This window comes from Choloepus didactylus, chromosome 21, assembly GCF_015220235.1.
Source record: "Choloepus didactylus isolate mChoDid1 chromosome 21, mChoDid1.pri, whole genome shotgun sequence".
In the NCBI taxonomy this organism is placed as follows: domain Eukaryota; kingdom Metazoa; phylum Chordata; class Mammalia; order Pilosa; family Megalonychidae; genus Choloepus; species Choloepus didactylus.
In genome coordinates, this window is record NC_051327.1 from 35,803,339 (window position 1) to 35,826,503 (window position 23,165).

A 23,165-nucleotide genomic window follows, 5' to 3' on the forward strand; every position below is an offset into this window, starting at 1 on the left:
CACTGAAACTTTTTTGAAATAAAGATCATCTTATAATTGCTAGAGTCTTAGGTTAAATAAAATGAGGGAACATTCCCCTCTTATACAGGACCCAAGTTCTTCTTACATGAAAACAAAAAGTCCGTTGGAAAGACATAGTTTTTGGCTCTACTTGTGTGTTTGCTATTTAAGGAGCAGGTTAACATCTATACCAACGCATTCTACTCCACAATTGCACCACTGCCTCCCCCTCACTCCCTGTCTAAATACGGCCCCTTCCCCAGTTTTTCAGTTAATGAGACTTTCTAAATTTTTCAAAATTCATTTTTCCTTCAAAAGCCCCAGGGAGCTAGAATAATGAAACATACTTAAGACATGCAGAGCAATCCTGCCATCTAAATGGCAGTTTTTTCCCTCCTACTTTCGTCAGCTGTTCTGAAAATAATATTATTATACAAGAGCTACCGTTCATTGGTTCCTTCATCAATGTGCCGGGCACTGAGCTAAAGGCTCTACATGCCTTATTCAGTCTTCCTCAACTACCCACTGTGAGTGGACACCAGCATTATTTCCATCTTACAGATGAGGAAAGTGAGGCCCCAGATGTAATTAGTAACTTGCTCAAGATCCCACAGCAATCCACAGCAGCAAAAGCCAGACTATGATTTCAAAGCCTTGGGATTTATAGATTGGAACCCTCCCAAAAGCCACAAACATATTCTGAGTACAAATTATGCCCATCAAGGAGTTTTCCACCTGGAATTAAAGGGCCAAAGGTGTCTTGTCAAAAAATAATCTTTCTAAAATTTTTACTTATCATATCCCTTGGTTTGTCAAACTTCGCTTCCGGAAGCTCCTTGTTGAATGTGATATGTTACCTCAAAGGGAATCATGCATCAACCCTTCAGCATAGTGCCACAGATTAGCTACAAATACACTTAAACGTAAAGATTCTTTTGTTGCAATGAGCAAAAACCAACTTGAACCAGCTTAAACCACTAAGAGAGTTTGGTGGTTAACCCACCTGAAAAGCAGACTTCAGGTGCAGTTTGACCACAGCTCTGGCTCGTTTCCCCACAATACTCCACGTGGGATTCAGCTTCATCCTCAGCCCCATTTCTTCCACGGCAGCAGAATGGCAGCAGAAATTCCAAGCCTCACATCTTCACACTTGCTGTGTATCAAATAGTCCCCAACTTCTATTAGACCAACTTAGATCACAGGTTCACTCCTGAACCACATGCTGGAGTGAGCTGATGGGGTTGTTCTGATTGGCTGTGGTCAAATAAGGCCCACCCACCAAGGCCTGCATGACGGGGGCAGGGGGAATGGAGTCTGGGGTCACAAACACATTGTCTCCATTCTAAGCAAAGTTCATTTCTAATAGGTAATGAAATGGCACAGGGAAAAGGAAAGCAAATGAAGCTCAAGAAAAATCTGGACAAGTCCAGGGTTCACTGCAGTGGTCTACATCACTCCCTGCTTAAATTCTCCAGTGGCTCTCAATACAGTTGAAACAAAATCCAAGGCTCTCACCATGACCTCTAAGACCCTACAGAACTTGGCTTACCCCTCCAAACTCACGCCCCACTTGCCCATTCTGCTTCTGCCATTGTGGCCTTCTTGCTGTCCCTCAAACCCTCTAAGCAAATTCCCAACTCCAGGCCTCTGCAGGTGCTGGTCCTCCAATCAGAACATGCTTTCCCAATCTTCAGAACTCTTATTCACTTCATCCAGATATCTGAACAAATTTCACCTTCCTGAAATTTAGAATGTATCTAGGATACCCCCTTTCATTCTCTATCTCCTGTTTTTCTTCCCAACCCATATCAATACTAACGAATATATTTATTCATTTAGTTTTGGTCTCTCCCCCTAGAAAATGGGCTTTAGGCAGGGAGCCTTCGTCACAGTTCTGTTCTCCTCTGTGTGTGCCCATACCTGTGTGGGCTCAGCTAAGTGCTGAAGAAATGAAAGGGTGAACAAATAAACCCAAACGAATGCAAGGATGAATGAATGAGTGAATTCCCGGCTATCAGTAGATGGGCATGGGTAGCAGATGCCAGGGGAATATTTATTTTCTGTTTGGTTTGCTTTGTTTTCACCTAAGGGGCGGAAGACACTTTCTCCCAGTCCTGCACAGACAGCCAGAGTCTATTTAAGAAATGCTCTGTTGTGAAAGCTGAAAATTTATTATACTTAAGATGTGTGAATGGTTCAGAGGCACAATGACCCCTCCTCCATCTCCTACACGGAATGGGCAACATTTACCAAGGGTTTGGCCTCCCCGCCTCTATGTGAATGGAGCACTTTAAAAATCAAGGCAGACAACCCCATTATGACCTGGCTTCCATCCAGCTTCAAACTTAAATCTTGGCTCCCCTCCTCCCTTCTACCTTATGTTTCCTTTATTCTGCCTAGTAAGAATTGCTGAGATTCTCTTGCTGATGTTTTTGCGCGATTCTTGGTATCCAGTTAATATTTCTTGGCCCTGCTCGGAGATGCACAAGGACTAATGAGAGCCATTCTAGAGCTCATTTAAAAGGGTTGATGACTCTGCAATTGAGCTTTTGACTCTTATAAAAATGCTCCCAGGAAAAACCAGCTTCTCCCCTTTGTTCTTTGCATGTTTTACTGCTGGCAATGCCAAAACTGGATCTCTATAATAATGCCAATAATAATAATACATATTGATGATGAAAACATTAACATTTTCAGAAGGGTTACATGGTTTATAAAATGAATTCCCACTCATCACTCTTTCATGATAAATGAACTCTCAAGACAAGCAAATGACCCGTGCCCACCAAAGCAAGACCTTTATCTGGGCTTTATGGCATCAGGAGACTTCCCAGGGTTCCCTGAGAACACCTACAGAGCCTCCCCTTTCCCGAGAGATGAGAAAATCAGAGGATTCGATGCTTACATCAGAGAGGCTATCTGGGTCCTGATTCTACCAGTCAGTGATCCAGGAAAAGTCATTTTTCGCTCTGAGATTGCTTCCTTGTGTGCAAATGGGAAAAATAATGCATTCTACTTCTGAGGGTTGTTGTGAGAATAGGATGAGATTGCATGTAAAGATCCTTACCAGAGCACCTAGCTCAGAGTAAGTGCTGCATTCATATGATCATCATTCTCTCATTCAACACATTTACTACGTGTCTTCATTGGGTACTGAAGTACAGAGGTAAGAAAGAAAAAGTTCCTGGAGTTTATCATCATCATCATCATCATCATCTTAACTACATAATTATTATTATTAATCACAAAGGACCTAGAAGGAAGAGGGCTGGTGTAGCAGAAGCAACACACCTACGTCTAAGAGAAAAAAAAATTGGCCTCTAATCAGGTCTTTTCCATTAACCAGCCTCTTGTTCATGAACAATTAACCCTGTGTCTTTGGGGCCTCAATTTTCTCATCTATAATGCAGCACAGAGAAGCAATTTACAACTTGGCTGTTGCAAAACCACATGGAAATAATTTGTTCCTACTACTGATATACTTTATGAATTTGAACCAGGTTGATGAATTATTTATTAAAAATATAAATTAGAGGGGACTCCACATCCTCATGCATTTGCATTCCAATGTTTTCTTGAGTGGAAAAGAAAGGCTGGAGTTACTACTTACACTCTGGGGATTTTGATACGATTGCTCAAGCATCAGAAGCCTCCTTAGGTACAAAAAGGAAAATATTTCAAAATCATTTACCTAGGCAATCCCTAGCACCCCTTCCTGCTCTGACATGCAATTTGATTCCAGATTTCATTTATACAATGCCACTGTTCTGGTTTGCTAAAGCTGCCATTAAGCAAAATACTAAAAATGGATTGGTTTTTATAAAGGGGATTTATTAGGTCACAAATTTACAGTTCTGAGGCCATAAAAGTGTCCAAACTAAGGTATCAACAAGAGGATACCTTCACTGAAGAAAGGCTGATGGCATCTGGAACACCTCTGTCAGCTGGGATGGCACACAGCTGGCATCTGCTGGTCCTTTGCAATCAGGTTCTGGTTTCAAAATGGCTTTCTCCAAAATATCTCTGGGCTTCTCTCTCTCTTTACTTCTCTCTCTCAGCTCCTGTGCATTCTTGCTTGTTCTCCCAGGGCATTTCTCTCTAACTGTCTGTGAGTCCTCTCTTTGCTTCTCTGGGGAAAACTCTGGGCTTCATCTCTTAGCTTAGCATCTCCAAACGGCTTTCTGTCTGCTTCTCCTGGGGGCAAACTCTGAGTTACATATCTTAACGTCTCTCCAAAATGTCTCTCTCAGCTTCTCTGAGCTCCTTCTCTCCGTGAGCTCTCTTAAAAGACTCCAGTAAACTAATCAAGACCCACCCTGAATGGGTGGGATCACACCTCCATGAAAATTGTCTAATCAAAAAGTTCCACCCTAATCAAAAGACTAATAAGTCTGCCCCCACAAGATTGCACTAAAGATCATGGTTTCTGTGGGGGACATAATAGGTTCAAACAAGCACAGTCACCAATCTATAGACGGGAAACTAAGACCCAGAAAAGTTAAGGGTCTTATCAAAAATCACAGCCATTTACATGAGCAAATCTTGGATTAAAACCCTAATGTCCTAAATTATAGTTCTATTTTCATTGTAAGAACTTTGATGAGTGCAAGGAACATGGCCTAAGAATTAACCCCCCCCCCTTTTTTTTTAAGTCAGGAAACATCCTTCATGATCTCACACCCATGAATGTCTGCATGGGCATCAATTCCTGAGTAACCTCTAACTGAGCAAATAGCCAGGCACCCTCAAGATTTGGTTAACTGAGGATGTACCTCATGCCTGAGTGAAGAACAGCTTCCCAAAGAGGCATGGATTTCATGTAAAGTCTTTTTTTAAGACCTGCAAATTCCCAGGACCAAAATCAACCTCACATCTTGGCCACTGGAAGATTCCACCTGGTTTCCTCGCTCTTAATCAGGTCCCAGATGTTTCCCCCAAAAGCCTCATAAGATTTAGCAATTCTTAATCAAAATGTGCATCCTTCTTTTAGTTTATTCTCTGCACCTGATGATGGACAAACCCTGACTAAATGATATTCCAATTTCATAACTTCATCTATAGTCATGCAAAATTTGCCTCTCTTTTACTCACTCAGCAAATTTTTATTAAGCATCCACCATTTGGCAATGACGCATTACCTTTTTTATACATTGTTGGATTCCATTTTGCTAGAATCTGGCTTTGAATTTTTGCATCTGTTTTCACGAAGATTACTGGTGTGTAGTTTTCTCTTCTTGTAATATCTTCGTCTGATTTTGGTATGAGGGTAATCCTGGCCAACAGAACGAGTTGGAAAGTATTCCTTCTTTTTTTAACTTTCTGGAAGACCTTGGGCAGGACTGATATTATTTCTTTCTTAAATGCTTGGTGGAATTCACCAATGTAACTATCTGGGCCTTGAGTTTTCTTAGTGGAAAGGATTATAACTACCAATTTCTTTAACAGATTTAGGGCTATTCAGAGTATCTGTTTATTCTTGCATGAGCTTTATTCTTCACAAAAAGTTTACATCTTTCAAAGAATCATATATTTCATCTAAGTCATCCAAATTATTGGCATAAACTTGCTCATACTATTCCCTTATCCTTTTAATATATATTAATGTATATTTGATATATTCAGAACCTGCAGTGATGCCATCTCTCATACCTGATATTGGCAATTTCTGTCTTCTTTCTTTTCATGCGAATCAGAGTAGCGAGAAGTTTATCAGTTTTTTATCTTCTCAAAGAATCAATCATTGGTTTCATTAATTTTTCTCTATTGTTTTTCTGTTTTCATCTTCTTTGATTTCTGCTCTGATATCTACTGTTTCCTGTTTCTACTTATTTGACTTTAATTTGCTTTTTTTTTTTTTTTTAATTTGTTTGTTTGTTTTTTAGGGTGGAACTTGAGGTCATTGCTATGCAGTGTTGTCAAAATCATCTACTTCCTTACTGATTTTCTGTATGCTTGTTCCATCAATTATTGAGAGAGGAGTATTGAAATTTCCTACTAACAATTATCCATTTGATGATTTCTCCTTGCAGTTCTATCAGTTTTTGCCTCATTATTTTGAAGCTCTGTAATTGGATGCATAAATATTTAGGATTGTTATATTTTCTTGATAAATGGATGCATTTATTGTTGTGAAGTGACTTTTTTAACCTTGAAAATACTCCTTGACCTGAAATCTACTTTGTCTGCTTACTTGCATTTCCTTATTTCAACTCTCAGCCTATTTATGACTATATATTTAATATTTATATTTAATGCCATTTAACTGTATGTTTAGACCATTTACATTAACATGATTATTGATACCTGGACCATGTCTTTTTTCCTCTGACAGCTTTTAAGATTTTCTTTTTAACACTGATTTTAAGAAATTTGATTATAATCTGCATGAATGTCATTTTATTCAGGTTTCTTGTGCTTGGGAGTCATGTAATTTCTTGAATTGTGGATTTATAGTTTTTATCAAATTTGGAAAAATTTTGGCCATTATTTCTTCAAGTAGTCTTCCTGCCACCGCCCCCACCTCCACTTCAGGCTCAAACATATAATTAAGCCCACTGAAATTTTTCCACAGCTCACCAGTGCTGTTCATTTTTTTAATTATATTTTCTCTAGTAGTAGTTTCTTAGCGTAGTTTCTTCAATTGCCATGTCTTCATTAATCTTTTACTTTTCAATGTCAAACCTGTCATTAATCCTAACCAGTATATTTTTCGTCTCACATATTGTACTTTTCATCCCTAGAAGTTAGAAATGGGTCTCTTTATATTTTCAATGTCTCTACTTAAACCTATGGAATAGAGAGTTAAAGCAATTGCTTGATAATCTTATCTGTTAATTCAATCATTTGTGTCAATCTAGGTCAGTTTCGAAATGACTGATTATTTTTTTCATTATGGGTTGTATTTTTCTGCTTCTTTGCATGCCTGGTAATTTTGTATTAGATGCCCAAAATTATTAATTTAACTTCATGGGTGTTAGGTATTATTTTTGTAGTATTTCTATGAATATCCTTGAGCTTTGCTCTGGGGTGTCTAAGTTACTTGGACCCAATTTGATCTCTTCAATCTTGGGGTCTGTTAGGCAGGTACGGAGCTGCGCTTGGTCTAGAGCTAATTATTTCCCCATTGTCAAGAATCTTGTGTCCTCGCCTGATGACCCTTGAATCAGGAAGTTTTGTAGTCTGGCTGGGCGGAACAGACACTTTTCCCGGCTCTGTGTGAGCACCAGGCACTATCAACTCTTTATTTCTTTTCCTGATCACAACTCAGCTAAATATCCAAGGGGGACCTTATGCAGAGCTTTGGGGTTCTCCATGTGTGCAGACCTCTCTTCTCAGGCCCTCTGTCCCATGAACTCTTAAGCTGCCTTTGAGTTCCTGGGCTTAGCACCGGCTCTTCATCTCTGGGATTCTGCCCGGCTTCACTGGGTTCCAACCTCCTGAAGTTACAGCCTGAAAACTCTCTCAAGAAGCGAGCTGGGGCATTCATAGGACTCACCTAATTTGTTTCTTGTACCCTTTTTTTGCCTGATATCCAGTTTTTCGAAAACCATCACTTTATATATTTTGACCATTTTGGTTGTTTCAAGCAGTAGGAGACATATAGTCCCAGTTACTCCATCTTGGTTGAAAGTGAAAGTCAATATGATGAAATTCAATGAAGATAGATAAGACCATTAATCTGTCAAACATAACTTCTAGTGTTTAGAATTACAAACCCAAAAGTTATTTTTACAGCAAATACTGAAAATCTCAGTATCATAAAAAGGAAAGAGCAGATTATAACTGCATTGTTTATTAGATTTAAATAATAAACTTGATCTTGTCAGTGCTGATTCTCAGACGAGTAACGCATCTTCCACCAAACCTCATTACTTGCCTTTCATTTGCCAAACTTCATGAGATTGCAGACAGCTGGACACTCACCCGCACTGGAGCAAATCTTTTCTTCCAGCTCTAGAAGAATGACTACAAATTAATCATCTCTGTTGAGTGGGAACTCTCCTTAGGTGATTCGATAAACTCTTGCCTTCAGGTAAGCCCGCTCTAGGCACAAACTACTCACATTCTCACCTGTAAACTGAGCAGAGAAGGAGGCCCCGTGACCCACATAAAATGGCCACTTAGTTACGGGTGACTGTGCTTCAGACCCCAAACTGGAATTTTGAAAGCCAGTTTTGTTTTCTTTTGAGAAAATGTGAGTAAAAGATTAGAGGCACCTCTCCAATATTGGGTAGCCTCCAATGCAGAACCCTCAGAGACTGGCAGTTCTTCATGCAAGTTCACCAGCAGCTTTAGGTAAGAATTTTTAACCAGTAAAACCGAAAGCACATAGGATACAGAGATGTATGTTGTCCACAAAATCCAGGTAGACTGACTCAATGACGAGATCCCTGGTTGTGGTGGACAATGTCCATGACCAACTGTACAAACATTAAAAACTTCTTTCTTGAACTAGAACATATGTACAACACTATTACAAGGCGTTAATAATAGATTGGTATATGGGAAAAAATGTACCTATTGCAAACTATGGACTATAGTTAACAGTAATATTTTAATACCCTTTCATCAACACTAACAAATGTATCACACCAATACTATGGGTCAATAATAGGGGGAAATAAGGGGTATGGGAGGATTTGAATTTTGTTTTTTATTTTTACTTCTTTTCTGGAGTAATGAAAATGTTCTAAAATTGATCATGGGGTTGTATGCACAACTATGTGATGATACTGTGAGTCAGTGACTGTATACTTCGGATGGTTTGTATGGTTTGTGAATATATCTCAATAACACTGCATTTAAAAAAAGATTCCTGGAGGTGAGATATCAAAATTTCCTCTCATCACTCATTCTAATATTGAACATCTTTAAAGGTCATCAGGCTCTTGTTTGGGTAATGATTATAAATAATGATGACTATGATAAAAGTAATAAAACAATATGAATGTCAGTATTAGTGCATACAGCAACTGTTAAAAAAAAACCTGAAAAAGAGCCCAGACTTCAATTAGTGATATGAATGAAGCAGATCTGGTTCAGACTAGGGCAAACCAGGCCAAACGGTAAAGGTTGAAACTGACTGTGTTTTAAAACTTCAACTTCCATGTGAGATCAAAGGAAGAGATGTCTATTTGGTGCAGGACCTTTATTTTCTAAGCAGTATAACCCTACATTCAGTTTGTTCAAACACCACAATTACATGGAACTTTGAATAGGAAGTGAGATACGGTAGGTTAGTATAGGCTGGAGTGAAATAGTGAGACATCCTAGAGTAATTTGGGCAGAGAATAAAAAATATATTTACAGTCTCCCCCCACCCCCACCCCGAGGAGCTGGGGGAAGGTGCAGAAGTGTTGGACATCCTCACCTGGACTGGTGTTGCTGTTGTCACAAACATTGGGACTGGCAGTTTGATGTGCCGAGCCCTCTATCGTGGGACTTGCCCTTATGAAGCTCATTACTGCAAAGGAGAGACTAAACTTGCATATAATTGTGCCTAAGAGTCTCCTCCTGAGTACCTCTTTGTTGCTCAGATGTGGCCCTCTCTCTCTCTAACTGAGCCACCTCAGCAGGTGAACTCACTGCCCTCCTCCCAACATGGGACCCAACTCCCAGGGGTGTAAATCTCCCTGGCAATGCAGGATATGACTCTCGGGGATGAATCTGAACCTGGCATCGTGGGACTGAGAATATCTTCTTGACCAAAAGGGGGATGCAAAATGAGACAAAATAGTTTCAGTGGCTGAGAGATTTCAAATGGAGTCGAGAGGTCACTCTGGTGGACATTCTTATGCACTATACAGATAACACCTCTTAGGCTTTAATGTATTGGAATAGCTAGAAGTAAATACCTGAAACTACCAAACTCCAACCCAGTAGTCTGGACTCCTGAAGACAATTATATAATAATGTAGATTACAAGGGGTGACAGTGTGATTGTGAAGACCTTGTGGATCACACTCCCTTTTTCTAGTGTGTGGATGGATGGGTAGAAAAGTGGGGATAAAAACTAAACAATAAATAGGGTGGGATGGGGGGATGATTTGGGTGTTCTTTTTTTACTTTTATTTTTTATTCTTATTCTGATTCTTTCTGATGTAAGAAAAATGTTCAGAAATAGATTGTGGTGATGAATGCGTAACTATATGATCGTACTGTGAACAGCTGATTGTGTATCATGGATGACTGTATGGTATGTGAATATATTTCAATAAAACTGAATTTAAAAAAAAGTAATAAAATAGATAAAAGACATCTGAAGGTAAAATAAGTTGTTTAAAGCGGCAGGGAGGTAATATGAATGAGAGATGTGATCCAGGTGGGGACCAAGGTGAACTGAGCAGACCCTTCTCTATCCACTTGACCCTCACCAGGTAGGGGGGTAGAGTTATCATCCCCAGTTCTTCACATTTTTCAAGATAAGTTGCAAATATGATGTTTCTGAAATCTTATTTTTAAACATTGGGACTTATTCAAAATTTGAAAACAGTAAAACCATTTTTGTTGAGTAAAAATTTTTTAAAAAGGAGAAAGAAACACAACTGCAGGTCAACTTGCAACCTCTGCAAGTAGCATAGTAGGGTTTGGAACTAGACAAAGCTGAATTTGCATTCTGGCTCCATTTTGTATTAGCTGTGTGGCTTTTTTTCAAGGTATGTAACTTTGCCAGGCCTCAATTCCCTCTTCTTTAATATGGGTTATTGTGATTTATAATGGTTAGTCTATCCAGCATTCATTTCTCTCTTCCTCATTCTTAACAGAACTCACATTTTATTGGTAGTCCATGCTTTCCATAAGAATTCATGGGTATTAGGGGAAGCTGATCCCATTCCCAGCTCTAGCAGTAGGTCTGGTTTGGTTTAACCCAAACTTATTGCTTTCCTAATGATTGGTTAGGGTGTCCAAAACTAACTCAGTTGGTAACTGGCATTTTCAAAATGACCATTATTGGTCCTAAAGTGGGCACATCACCCAATATGGCCATGAAAAAAGGAGTTATCACACATGTTGTGGGCAGCAAACTTGAGGCCATAAGGAAGCCAATGAGAGCAAAGATCATACACCCCAAAAAGCAGTCAAGAGATCACAGGGAAAGAGCCAGAACCCTGATCATACCATACCTGAAGTCCACCCTACCTCTGGAACTCCTTTTCTGTTAAATAATTCAGTCACACAACTTTGAATTAAAGTGATTGTCATCTGCAGCAAAAACATCTTAACTCACACCTAGAGATTAAGGTAATGCATTTAAATTGACTATTTATAGGAGGCACTCAATCCATAGTAACTTCTATCGTTAGAGTGCTTTAACAGTTCCATTATACCACATTTTAAAATAAGTGCTTACATAATGTATACCTGAGGTTTCCCCTCCTCCCACACCCTATAATGATGCGTTAATTAAATTAAATTCTAAAAGCTCACTTCCTGTCATTAATAGTGATGGAAATGAAAAGGAAATGAGCACACATCTCAGGAGAGCTGTTCTCCATCATGCAGGAAACCGAGTAGTGTGTGTTTATTCCCTGTGTTTGGACAAGACTTATCCCGATGAAACAAATCCTCAGGAAACTGGCTATCGGGATTTGGACAACAGTACACCAGACATCAGCAGATCTGTCAGTTCATTCACCGAACTAGAAGGCCTGTGTAAAACTGCGGCTGGCCTCCCTGCCCACGCAGAATCCAGCCAGCATCACCGAGCTGGAGAGTACCTCCTCCATCCCTGGGACCAAGGCCAGGCCTTGAGTCACCAGGAGCCTGGATGGGGGCTCAGTCACACCTGCAGGCAGGCAGCATTCACATGGAAGCAAGAAAAGGGCGAAGCAGAAGCAGGGGGACAAAGGCACAGAGAAGGAGGCAGAGGACAGGCAGATAGGTCCATTTTGGCTGGCTGGCTCCCACCAGGGAGGGAGGCAAATGAGGCTTCCTTTCTAAGAGGAAGAGGTGCAGAGCTACTCTTCCAAGATAGCAGACAGAGGACAGCTTGTAAGTTAAATGGTCCTGAGCACCTGCTCCTTCATACTCTTCCTTTTTGTTGGAAAGGTTTTTTAACTTCGTTGTTTTAGGTGATATTAGATGTTCCCCAAACCATATCCAGGAAGAAACAAAGGCAGAGAATTTCCCCCCACTGGCTGAGATATCACCTCCTCATCTCTGAAGATCCAAAGTTTGGCTTGCCATGTACGGTCACAGCTCCAGCCCAGTGTGGTATTTGTTTCCTTCGAACCAAAGTAGTCACTGCTCTGATGATTTGCATGGTAGTTCATCACATAATAAACTTTACTTTCTCCATGTATGGATAAAAACTGCTGGTATGATTATTCAATTTTACCAGGCAGCACTAAACTCAGATAGAGTAGCAATGGCCATAGGTTCTAGATCCTTGGAAGGTCCACATTACCCACTATGGTGTCTAACATGTAGCTGACACTGTACAGACACCCACCTGGCTTCTCAACAAAACCAAGATTGGCAACAGAGACTCTGGAACTCACAGCTCCAACTCCTTCTCCAATTATTCCCCTTCCCCTCAGGAATTATTTAATAATTAACATTAAAGCTCCTCACAGTTTGAACCTGACTCTTCTGATACTACACTGTATTCTAGAAGATCTCACCCAATCCTGGGCAACAAGAATCTCACAACCAGGGTACTGTATTTTCAGTCTGAGCTCAGACACTTCTTCCCAATTGCCTAGTTGAGATTTCCACTTGGACATCTCAAAAGGACACCCAAATTAGCATGTTTGAAGTTAGATGTTTATTTCCAGACTCCCTCTCCCCAATTTGGTTCTCTCCCAGTTTCCTCTGTTTAGTAAAAGACTACCACCTATTCAGCTGAACAAGTAAAAATAATAAATATTGATTATCCTCTCTCTTTTACCACCTTATATTCATCCATCAAGTCTTGTTAATTTTACCTCCAAATCCTGCATTAAAACCCACCCACTTCTCTCTGAATCCATAGCCATTACTCTAATCCAAGCCACCATCTTCTCTTTCCTAGACTTACAACAGGGTCTCCTAACTGGTCCTTGTGCTTACACATTAAGAACTCTCACCCCCCACCCCCATATACAGGGTCTCGGCAGCTAACAGAGCAGTACAGAAGGTACTTTTGTTTGCTTTATTTTTAAACAGAAGACGGCATGCAATAAATTGTTAGTGTATGTCACCAAATTCCCAAGTTTCAAAATTAAAACCTCCCTAGTGTTCAACCCTGGAGAAAATAAACAAATGCATCTTTTATTAGGCATGCTGGTTCCACAATCCAAAGACTTATGACTGGCCTAGGGCAAACTTGAACAATATTTAAGCTTTATATGTGACCCCAAAACCACCCAAACCACCTTTCCTATAAGGTAAAGGCACAGCCCATTTCAGGTTCTTTCAACTTGCCAGCATCAGATTTCTACCATTTGTCGAGCTATTCATCAGATGCCAATTGGAAATGATTGACTTGTACTGCAGGGTTGGCATACGGTACTTTTGACTTCCAGCCAAAAAAGGGAGGGCTGTGTTCCAGGAGAAATGCTACAAACTGAGATGATGCTGAAGAGAGCCTGTTGACTTAGCTCTTGGACTGAACACCCAGAGAGCACAGCCCACCTCTCGTGGGTTCATCAGGACACACTGTGCACCTGATCCAGGAAAGGAGGAGAATCAACATCTGTGAAGTGGCAACTATATCCTAGATGCCCGGCCTAGTCTATTACACGTCGTCAGACTTCTCTCCAGTTGGAATTATTCTCTCTGTTTATAACCAAGGAAACGGAGGCTCAAAGAAGTTGAATAACTTGCCCAGGGTAACTCAGATAATGAGAGGCTTTGAACACAGGACTATCTAAATCTACATCCCAATAGGTCATGCAACCTTTGCAACGTGCTGGGGGATCTCAGTTTGGCACGTGCTCCTGGGTTCGCTCAGTACATTTTTCTTGCTGATTTCCTCTAAGACTCAGCCTCAGTCCCCATCCCTAAGTCCAGGTCCCAGTCAGGTTAAAGCAGAGGCCACAAGATGGCTCAGCCTCCTGGATGGCTTGCATCCTTGCCAGACAGGTTTGCTGAGCATATGGTGATCCTACAGATAAATATTTGCGAAGAGTTATCACATTCACCGAGGCAAGTTTCGACGCCGGTCAAGCTCAGAGAATTAACTAAGCAAGTTCTTTTATTGGCACTTAAAAAGAAGCCAGCACGGTTTGATGTGCTGAGCCCTCGAGCAAGGGACTTGCCCTTATGAAGCTCATTACCACAAAGGAGAGTCTAAAGTTGTATGTAATGGTGCCTAAGAGTCTCCCCCTGAGTACCTCTTTGTTGCTCAGATGTGGCCCTCTCTCTCTCTAACTGAGCCATCTCGACAGGTGAACTCGCTGCCCTACCCCCTACGTGGGACCCGACTCCCAGGGGTGTACATCTCCCTGGCAACGCAGAGTATGACTCCCGGGGATGAATGTGGACCCGGCATCGTGGGACTGAGAGTATCTTCTTGACCAAAAGGGGGATGCAAAATGAGACGAAATAGTTTCAGTGGCTGAGAGATTCCAAATGGAGTCGAGAGGTCACTCTGGTGGACATTCTTATGCACTATATAGATAACACCTCTTAGGCTTTAATGTATTGGAATAGCTAGAAGTAAATACCTGAAACTACCAAACTCCAACCCAGTAGTCTGGATTCCTGAAGACAATTATATAATAATGTAGATTACAAGGGGTGACAGTGTGATTGTGAAGACCCTGTGGATCACAACCCCTTTATCTAGTGTATGGATGAGTGGAGGAATGGGGATAAAAACTAAAGGACAAATGGGGTGGGATGGGGGGATGATTTGGGTGTTCTTTTTTCACTTTTATTTTTTATTCTTGTTCTGGTTCTTTCTGATGTAAGGAAAATGTTCAGAGATAGATTGTGGTGATGAACGTGTAACTATGTTATCATACTGTGGACAGTGGATTGTATATCATGGATGATTGTATGGTGTGTGAATGTATTTCAATAAAACTGAATTTAATTAAAAAAAAAAAAAAAAAAAAAGAAGCCAGCAGTGATAATTCTGATTATCAAGTAAAATATGCCAACCAGGTTTAGTGCAGTCTCTTAATGGGTCATTAAGCTGGGAACATTTCCTATGGTTATTTTAGAAATGAAGATTGAAAAAGTATCACGGTAACCTGGGCATGGATTGAGCTCTTTCTCATTTATACATTTTCTTTCTATTTTCCTTCCTGTCCTGATAATAATTTACAATGTTGTTAGTTCTTAAAGCAGAAGCTGACTTCATAAATCAAGAAGTTAATGTAAAACACATAAGTGGTCAAGCCAGGTGTCATCAATTCAGGCTGAATAAATTCCCTCTAATACAAATTCATAACCCTCCCAGGAGCTGGTGTGTTTTCCCACTTGTTTGTGCTATAGATTTACTTGTGCACTTCTAGTTGACTTCCAGTGCAGTAATTTGTACGTGTCTGTCTCCCCTGACCAAAATGGGATCCTGAGGGCACACGGTTGTTGTCAGATGTTAAAACGTATAATTGAAATATACTTCCTTCCTTGTGCACAGCCTGCAGTATAACAAGTACAAATTAAAATAATGATGACGAAGATGACTATGATGATGAGCAGAAGCAGAGGAGGAGGAGGAGGACAAAGAGGAAGATGAAGAAGAAAATGGCAATAACGGTCACTATGACAACATGAGAGTTAGTTATGAAATGCCTACTACATGGTAGGCACCTGCTAACTGCTCTCCATTCATATCTTCATTTAATTCTGCTATAATAAGAGACTGTGATAGCACACATGCACACACATACATTGTGGAGAAAACCTGGACTGAGAGTGGTTAGTAACCACCTCTTCAACAAGTATGAAGTGTTTCCCCTCCAGTGTGAAGGAGAACACTCAAATGTGCACGCACACACACACACACACACACACACACACACGCACACTCCTCAAAGTTAACGTTCCATAGTCCATAAAACCACAGGCCTATGGTGTGATGTGAACTTTGTCTGGACTTTCACGTTTGAACCAAGAGCCAACAGGAAATACAACATGGCAGTAGGCCTGGAGCCTTAAGCACAGAGGAGATAAAAGGAGCTGAACAACGAGTAGTTCCAGATCCTCCTCCTCCTCTCTGAGGTGCTGTGCTCCAGCAGAAGGACATTTGCCTTCCTGGTGAGGTGGGCCTCTGCCACGGGAGAGTCTACTGAGCCCAGGACTCACAGAACGCACCCTGTTTGTGCACTATTTACACAGTGGCCTTTCGATGCTTCTCCAGTGATCCATGGCCCCAATTATCCATGGGTAATTATCTATGGATAATTGGTGCCTAAGATATGGAAGGCACTAAATACTTTTTGGTGGAATGAATGAATGGTAATATTTGGTGAAATGGCATACCAATATACTGCTTTCATTCACAGATTCATGTCTACAAGTTTTATCAATTATAACCATTTATAGACTGCTTGCCATGTGCCAGGCACCAGGCTAAGAGGCAAATACTTGTCATATCCCCATTTTACACCTGAGGGAGCAGCCTTCAAGGAGTTGGGTGATGTGTCCAAGATCCTAGATCCAGGAAAGGGCAGATCAGGGTTTGAACCCAGGCAGTCTGGGCTCCAGAGCCCATCGTCTTAGCCAGGAGGCCCCATCCGCCTATAAACATGGATTCATGAGATGACACAACAGAAAGCTTAGGTTCCACACCAGCAAAACAGGTAATGGTTCACCTCCACACTCCTGGGAGTTACCCAGATACGCTCTGTGCTTAGTGAAGGAACAGATGTTTAATAACTCTGCAGCAGCAAGGAGGAGGTTACATAACATGGCTGGGCTATTTTTGAACTTTGGAAAATGCTGACTGCTCTTTTCAAAGTGCCTTCTGTAAAACCAGGAAGATTCAACGTAAAGAACACGGATCCCTCTCCCCCACTTTTTTTTTTTCTGAAACACCAGGGACAGAAACTGGTCCAGGTAAGATCATCAACATGCCATTCCTGGCCAGCAGGTTTTGTACCATGTCCAGCACCAGGAGCAATATGTCACTGCCACAAGATCCTGCCAACACGGCTCTGGACACAAGGACAGAAGTAATGTCCACGAGACACATCAAGGGACAGATCTGGCTGGCTCCAAGGTGTCATGTTCAACTCACCAAAGATGAACCCCTCATCATGAGGCCATCAGGTATGACTTCATCTGAGCCATCTCTGAAGCTATTTGCATCCTCTCTTCTACATAGTGGGAATAATGAGGTCCTTTGGTTTACTGGATGTTTTGCAAAATAAGACCTTTGTAAGCAGCTTAAAATGTAATTTTTTTGAGGCTTGAAGTGAGATCCTCTAATCTCTAGGGTCCTGGGTTTTCAATGAACAAACTGATGGGTCCTACTCAGCTTGCAGATGTATCTGTTCTCTGCCTTCAGTTATCCAGGCTGAAGATCCATTACTGTCAATAACAAAATGTCCATAAAAGGGGGGTGATTAAACAAAGAAAATTTCAACATTTATACAACAGAATGCAAATTTTAAAACAAATGTGACATGTCAAACTTTGTTCTCTGTGGTGAGGATTGGGGTAGGTATTTTTTATACTCTTTACTTTCCTGTACTATTCTTTTTTCAATATTAAAAAAAAAGAGTTCTTATTACCTGAGTTTGTCTTTAAACAACTTCTTCCCCATCTTCATCAGACCATGTATCCCTTGACGAGAGAAGCTATATCTAAATTCATCTCTGTGCTCAGGAGCTAGCACAGGGTCTGTTGGATGGAAGAAGGGATGGGTGGAAGGATAGGAAGATCTAGTACACTAAATCCTGTTTTTAAAGCTGACTTCTTTGGGTTTTCCCAGCTCCCACGCAAGGCCAGCCTGGCAGCATTCTATTCTTTCCTGGGGTGAGTCTGAAGAATCCTGGTGGTGGGGGAGTGTGGCAAAGAGAGATTTCTTGGGTCATTAGTCAGCTTCGCTTGCTGGATGTGCACCAAGCTCTCCATGGACGGAGAGATGGTTCATTAAACACCAAGCAGCAGATGATGACTTACCACACTTGGTGTCTTGCTCCTCTGGGGCTGAAATGTCATTTACAAAACTGCTGCATTCAAAGGCGTAACTTCTGGAAATAGCGCAACAGCCTCTCACAGTTGGCAGGAATTTTTTAAAGGATGGAATTCAGGGTGGCCACTGGAAAAAGATCTCAATGTCTTGCCAATTACCCCTCTCAGATTCTTTTTCCTGTATATATTAGATTTCAGTTGCCCAAAAATTGAGTTGTGTTTCCATCAAAATCATGCATCTTTCTGAACATTCCAGCTGCAGGGCACATCTTATTGGGAGTAAGAATTCATTAGCCCAGCGCTTGTCCCTGGGTTGGCAGCAATGCTGCCTCTGAAAGAGGCTCTTTTGTCTCACACTGGTTTCTCTGAGTTCCTTCCTGATGTTGGAACAATTATTTAAAATGCTGAAAGAAGCGATGCAGAAACAGGATTGTTAAAGAGGGGAAGAGGAGAAGGGAAGGGAAAATTGCAAAGGAACATGATTTCTTAAGACTTCAAGAGTTTGCTTTTTAGATGTATAATTGTAAGAAGGTATAATCTATCTGCCCCAGCACACACACACACACACACACACACACACACACCTCCAAACTGAGCCCAGAGATCACCCCCAAACTGTAGCAGATTCAAAGTCCTAAAACCTTCCAGAGCCATTTCTGAGTGATGGGGAACTCTGCTGACAGTTAGCCTGCCTGGCCTGCTGATGGTAATTTCTGATGACCAAAGACAGTTTCACTGACAGTTACTAAGTAATTCCTAGATCTCAGGCATGGTGCTAAGCTGCACTTTTCATGCATCCCCTCATTTAACCCTCATGGCAATCCCTAGGGCACTGGTTCTCAAAGTCTGGTCCCCAGATCAGCAGCATCACCCAGGAAATGCAACTCCTTGGGCCCCCACCCCAGTCCAAGATCCACAGAATTAGAGACTTAGCATGAGGCCCAGCAATCTGTTTGGGTAATAAGCTCCCCACTCCCACCCCACCCCCAGTGATTCCAATCCCTGCTAAAGTTTAAGAACCACTGCCCAGAAGGCAGGGACCAGAATCATCAGTTTGCAATGAACAACTGAGACCAGGAAAGCTGAAATGGTTGTCCAAGTCCTACAGAAAGTGGATGACACAAGCTTTAAACCCTGTAAGTGAAACTCCGGAGCCCAGTCCCTTAATCACAGGTTATGTGGCTCGTTATCTGAGGACTGAGAGCAGACTGCATTGGTGAACATCCAAGATAAACGAGGAAAATGGGTGCAGGAGTCACGATTCCAAATCCCAACGGCTGAGCTGTAATGACAGTCCACGGGAGCCAGGCTGTGGCCTCAGAAAGCCAAAATTTAACTTAAAAGGTCCATCAAGATGGGAGGAGTTAAATCAATTATGTTTCAGCCCTATGCTGGAATATAATGCAGCTTTAAGAGTGATGTTTGCCAAGATTTTCAATGACCTACAAAAATACGCAGGGCAAAAGAAGGGAAGAAAGTCAAACTGAGGATTGAAGCACCAGTGCGTGGAATTTTCCCAAAGGGTAGCGTGCTGGTGAAGACTGGGAAGTGGAGTACTTTCGTAAACGGCTGGAGTGAGTGTAAACTGGCGTAGCTACTTTGTGGACAATCTGGCAACAGATGCTTGTATTTTAAAATGTACATACTCTATGACCCCAAAATTCCACTTCTTGGAATCAGCCCTAGAGAAACATTTGCACACTTGTGCACATCAACATGTACAAATGGTGATCATTGCAGTTTAGCTTGTAATAGGAAAAAAAATGGAATGAAAAAAAAAATCAGAAACAACCTCAATTCCTACCATTATGTGGCTTGGATAAAGAAATCATGGAATACCCATCTTGAGAAATCTGACGTGTACTGTTATAAAGAATACAGTTGTATATTTATATCTCAAGTGTAGGTTTCCAAGACATATTATCGAGTAAAAAAAGTAAGTTGCAGAAAACAGTTACAGTATGATGTTACTTATCTTAAAAACAAAAGGAGAGGAAAATAGAAATCAAACAAAAATTCCTTAACTACATATGCAACATTCTCTATTTTCTGTGCACATTTCAGCTCTTGTTACATAAATAAACAAGCACACAAGCACACAAAGTACCGAGTCCGCTTTGGGACACACAGAGCCCTCTCTTACTGGTGCAGGGTGTGCAGCGGGGCCTCCGGCTTCTCCGTCTGCCCGTAGCAGCTGGCCTTGGCCTCGGGGATGTAGGAGTGCTTCTCCAGCATGGATGAGGCGGCAGTGGTGAGGGTGCCCAGGCCGTCCCGCACTCGCGCCTCTAAGCTGTAGTCCCAGTCATCGTAGGAGACAGAGATGAGTCCTGACGGAAACTCCTGGGGGATGAGCTCCGTGTTCCCAGAGACCAAGCTGGGGACGATCCAGAAGAAGTCGTACCCCGTGAGGCCCAGGGAACGGGCCTCACTCAGGATGAGGACAGCCTCGTCTTTGGAACAGTAGAGCAAGATGACAGAGGAGTGGATTTTCTTCAACTGGACTTGCGTCTTTGCATCCTCAAAGGACATGTCCAGTGTGATCACGTTCTGCATGTCCCAGCCAACAAAGCTGTTGTCCACCGTGGTTTTGATGAAGCTGATGAAGTCCCTGTAGCCAGGGAAGATAGTGGTCACCAGGGAGAAGATGTGCCAGTCGTAATCCTGCATGATTTTCAGCATGACCGTGGCTTGTTGCTGGATGGACGCTCCAAACTGGAAGAAGGTAGATGTCGGATCCTGCCAGCAGGTAGAAAGAAAAGCAAACAGAGTATGAGGCAAGGCAGTTTAGATATGACCATCTGTCTTTATAGGCTTAAAGGAGTGTCTTCCTAGCAGTGAGGGAAAAATACATCACATATCTATTCATTTGCAAAGAATTCCTGAGCATCTTCTATAGGCCAGACCTTTGGCAGATGTTGGAAATGCAGAGATGAGAGCACCTTCTGTATTCAGAGCTCGGGATCAGGTAAAGTGAAGGACATCTGTTATTTCTGGCAGCCAATCATCTACTCTGTTTCCTCTAGTTCATTCCCTCCTCCTCTTTGAGTTCACATGGTTTCAATACAACAAGTGTTACCTGACCCCCGGCCTCATGATTTGTAAATGAAGCCAACAGAGGTAAAAACCATCAGGAAATGGAGACAGATCCCTGGTGACATAAAGGAAGCACCTGGAGTCTCCCACGCCTGAAGCCATTTTCCCTGGACCGTTCGGTCAAGTGCGCCAATATGTCAATATGTCCCCACATCCACAGAAGCAGATTTGAGTATGGTTTCTGTCACGTGAACGCAAGTCTCCCGTGTAATACAGAGCATCATAAATTTTATGTGAACATACAAGCGTTCCATCAACAAATATTCATTGAATACCTAATATGTGCCAACACTGTTTTAGACCTGGGGATTTAATTATAAATAGGCTGACTTGGCCCCTGCCTTTCCGGATCTGATGGGAACTGGAGGATGAGAAGCTTCCAGGGACTGGGCCTGAGAGAGGCATGAGGGGATGTTGAAGGAGTATCCAGGTGAGGAAGAGTGGGAATGGGTGGATGTTAGAGCCAGAGGAGTCAAGTCCTGAGGAGCCATCTTAACTGGATATAACTGCAGTATGGCTCTTAAAGCACGGAGGTGAGATGATGCTACGACCTCATTGGGCAGAGCCTTGGGGGGCTACATGCAGAGGTCGGACTTTATCCTGAGCATCACGGGGAGCCAGTGAATGCTCTTACACCAGAAAGATAAAGACCCTCTAATAGTCCTATCATCTCTGCAAATCTATGATCACGAGAATGAATTTCCATTTAGAAAAGGCAGGTGACACACACACTTGTAAAATTAACCAACTTCCTTCATGCACCTTAACTCATTGAATCCCCAGGACAATCCTATGAGGTTGGTATTATCTGCAGGGATGATGAGCCTCAAGATGGTTACACGGCTCGTAAGTATCCGAACTCAGGCTCCATGACCACACATCTAGCCCCCTTCCCACACACAGCTACAGCCTTCTTGGGATTATTAAAGATCTACATTCAGCAGATGCTTAAACCATGCTGTTGACTGACTGGCAGGCTGCAAAAATGCCAACTCAACAGAAGGTATGCCTCCATGTTACAGCAAAACAGGATTTGACAAATGCTCAAATATATTTTATCTGGGGACTGGAAGAATTCTCAGAGAGTCTTTATCACATTACAGTATTTGCATTCTGCTTTTACCATGTGCATTTACCACGACCTCAAATATGACAAATTATGGTATTACAAGTGCGTGCACACACATGTATGTGTGTATGTGTGTGTGTGTTCAAGATGGATGAGTCCATTGATGTCCTTCAGACCAATACTTTGTAGCTGTGTCAACTCTTTCAACAATTCTACTTCATTTTCTCTACGCATGCTCACCGAATCGAAAATTTTATCTGAATGGGCCAAAAGCTATAATTCTTCAAAATACTGCTCTTTTCTGAAATGCATGGGTTTGGGGAATAATTTGAGTGTAGCATGGCCTGAAGACAGAGAGAAGAAGCAGGAATAAATGCCTTCTGGGCCCCTTCCAACATTTTAGTTCTATGAATTTTACCTAATTAAATCAATTAAAGTTGGTAACAGATTTAAAGACTCTGGATAATTATCTTTTTCCCTTCAGTAGCTTTTGGAGAAATCCAATATTCTTGGATTGATTAATCATTTTAAATCATGCCTCAGCAAGACTGTGAACTCCTCAAGGGCAAAAATTTTGTTGTCCTCATCTCCATGATCCCAGAACCTGGCAGAGGGCTTGGCACATGAACACATCAATAAACGGGTGATGAGAGGATTCATGAGTGAATGATGTATAAATGAAGCCTAAGAAGAATGTCCCAGTTTAAATAGAAAGTGGAAGGGGAGAATTCAGTATGTGTGTTTGTATTTTGTATAGCTCTTGAATGTCATATCCAAAAAAAGTAGACCTTTCAACATCATTGCCCTATCTACTCTGAAGGACCACTCTTCCATCCAATGCCCAAAATACATTTTGGCATACTCTTTATTGATAAGGAGGAGATTACAGAAGTTCTATAACAGCTGCCCATAGAACAGCAGCAACAGAAACATA

At 41.6% G+C, this 23,165-nt stretch overlaps 1 protein-coding gene across 1 annotated transcript in view; it reads right to left on the reverse strand.

Moving 5' to 3' along the window:
- The window catches only part of GRIN2A (glutamate ionotropic receptor NMDA type subunit 2A), a 409,629-nt gene that overhangs the window by 136,920 nt on the left and 249,544 nt on the right, over positions 1-23,165 (reverse strand). The window contains exon 2 of the mRNA XM_037815205.1: positions 20,213-20,805. Coding sequence (XP_037671133.1) covers positions 20,213-20,805 — 593 coding nt within the window. The remainder of the gene's footprint in view (positions 1-20,212; positions 20,806-23,165) is intronic.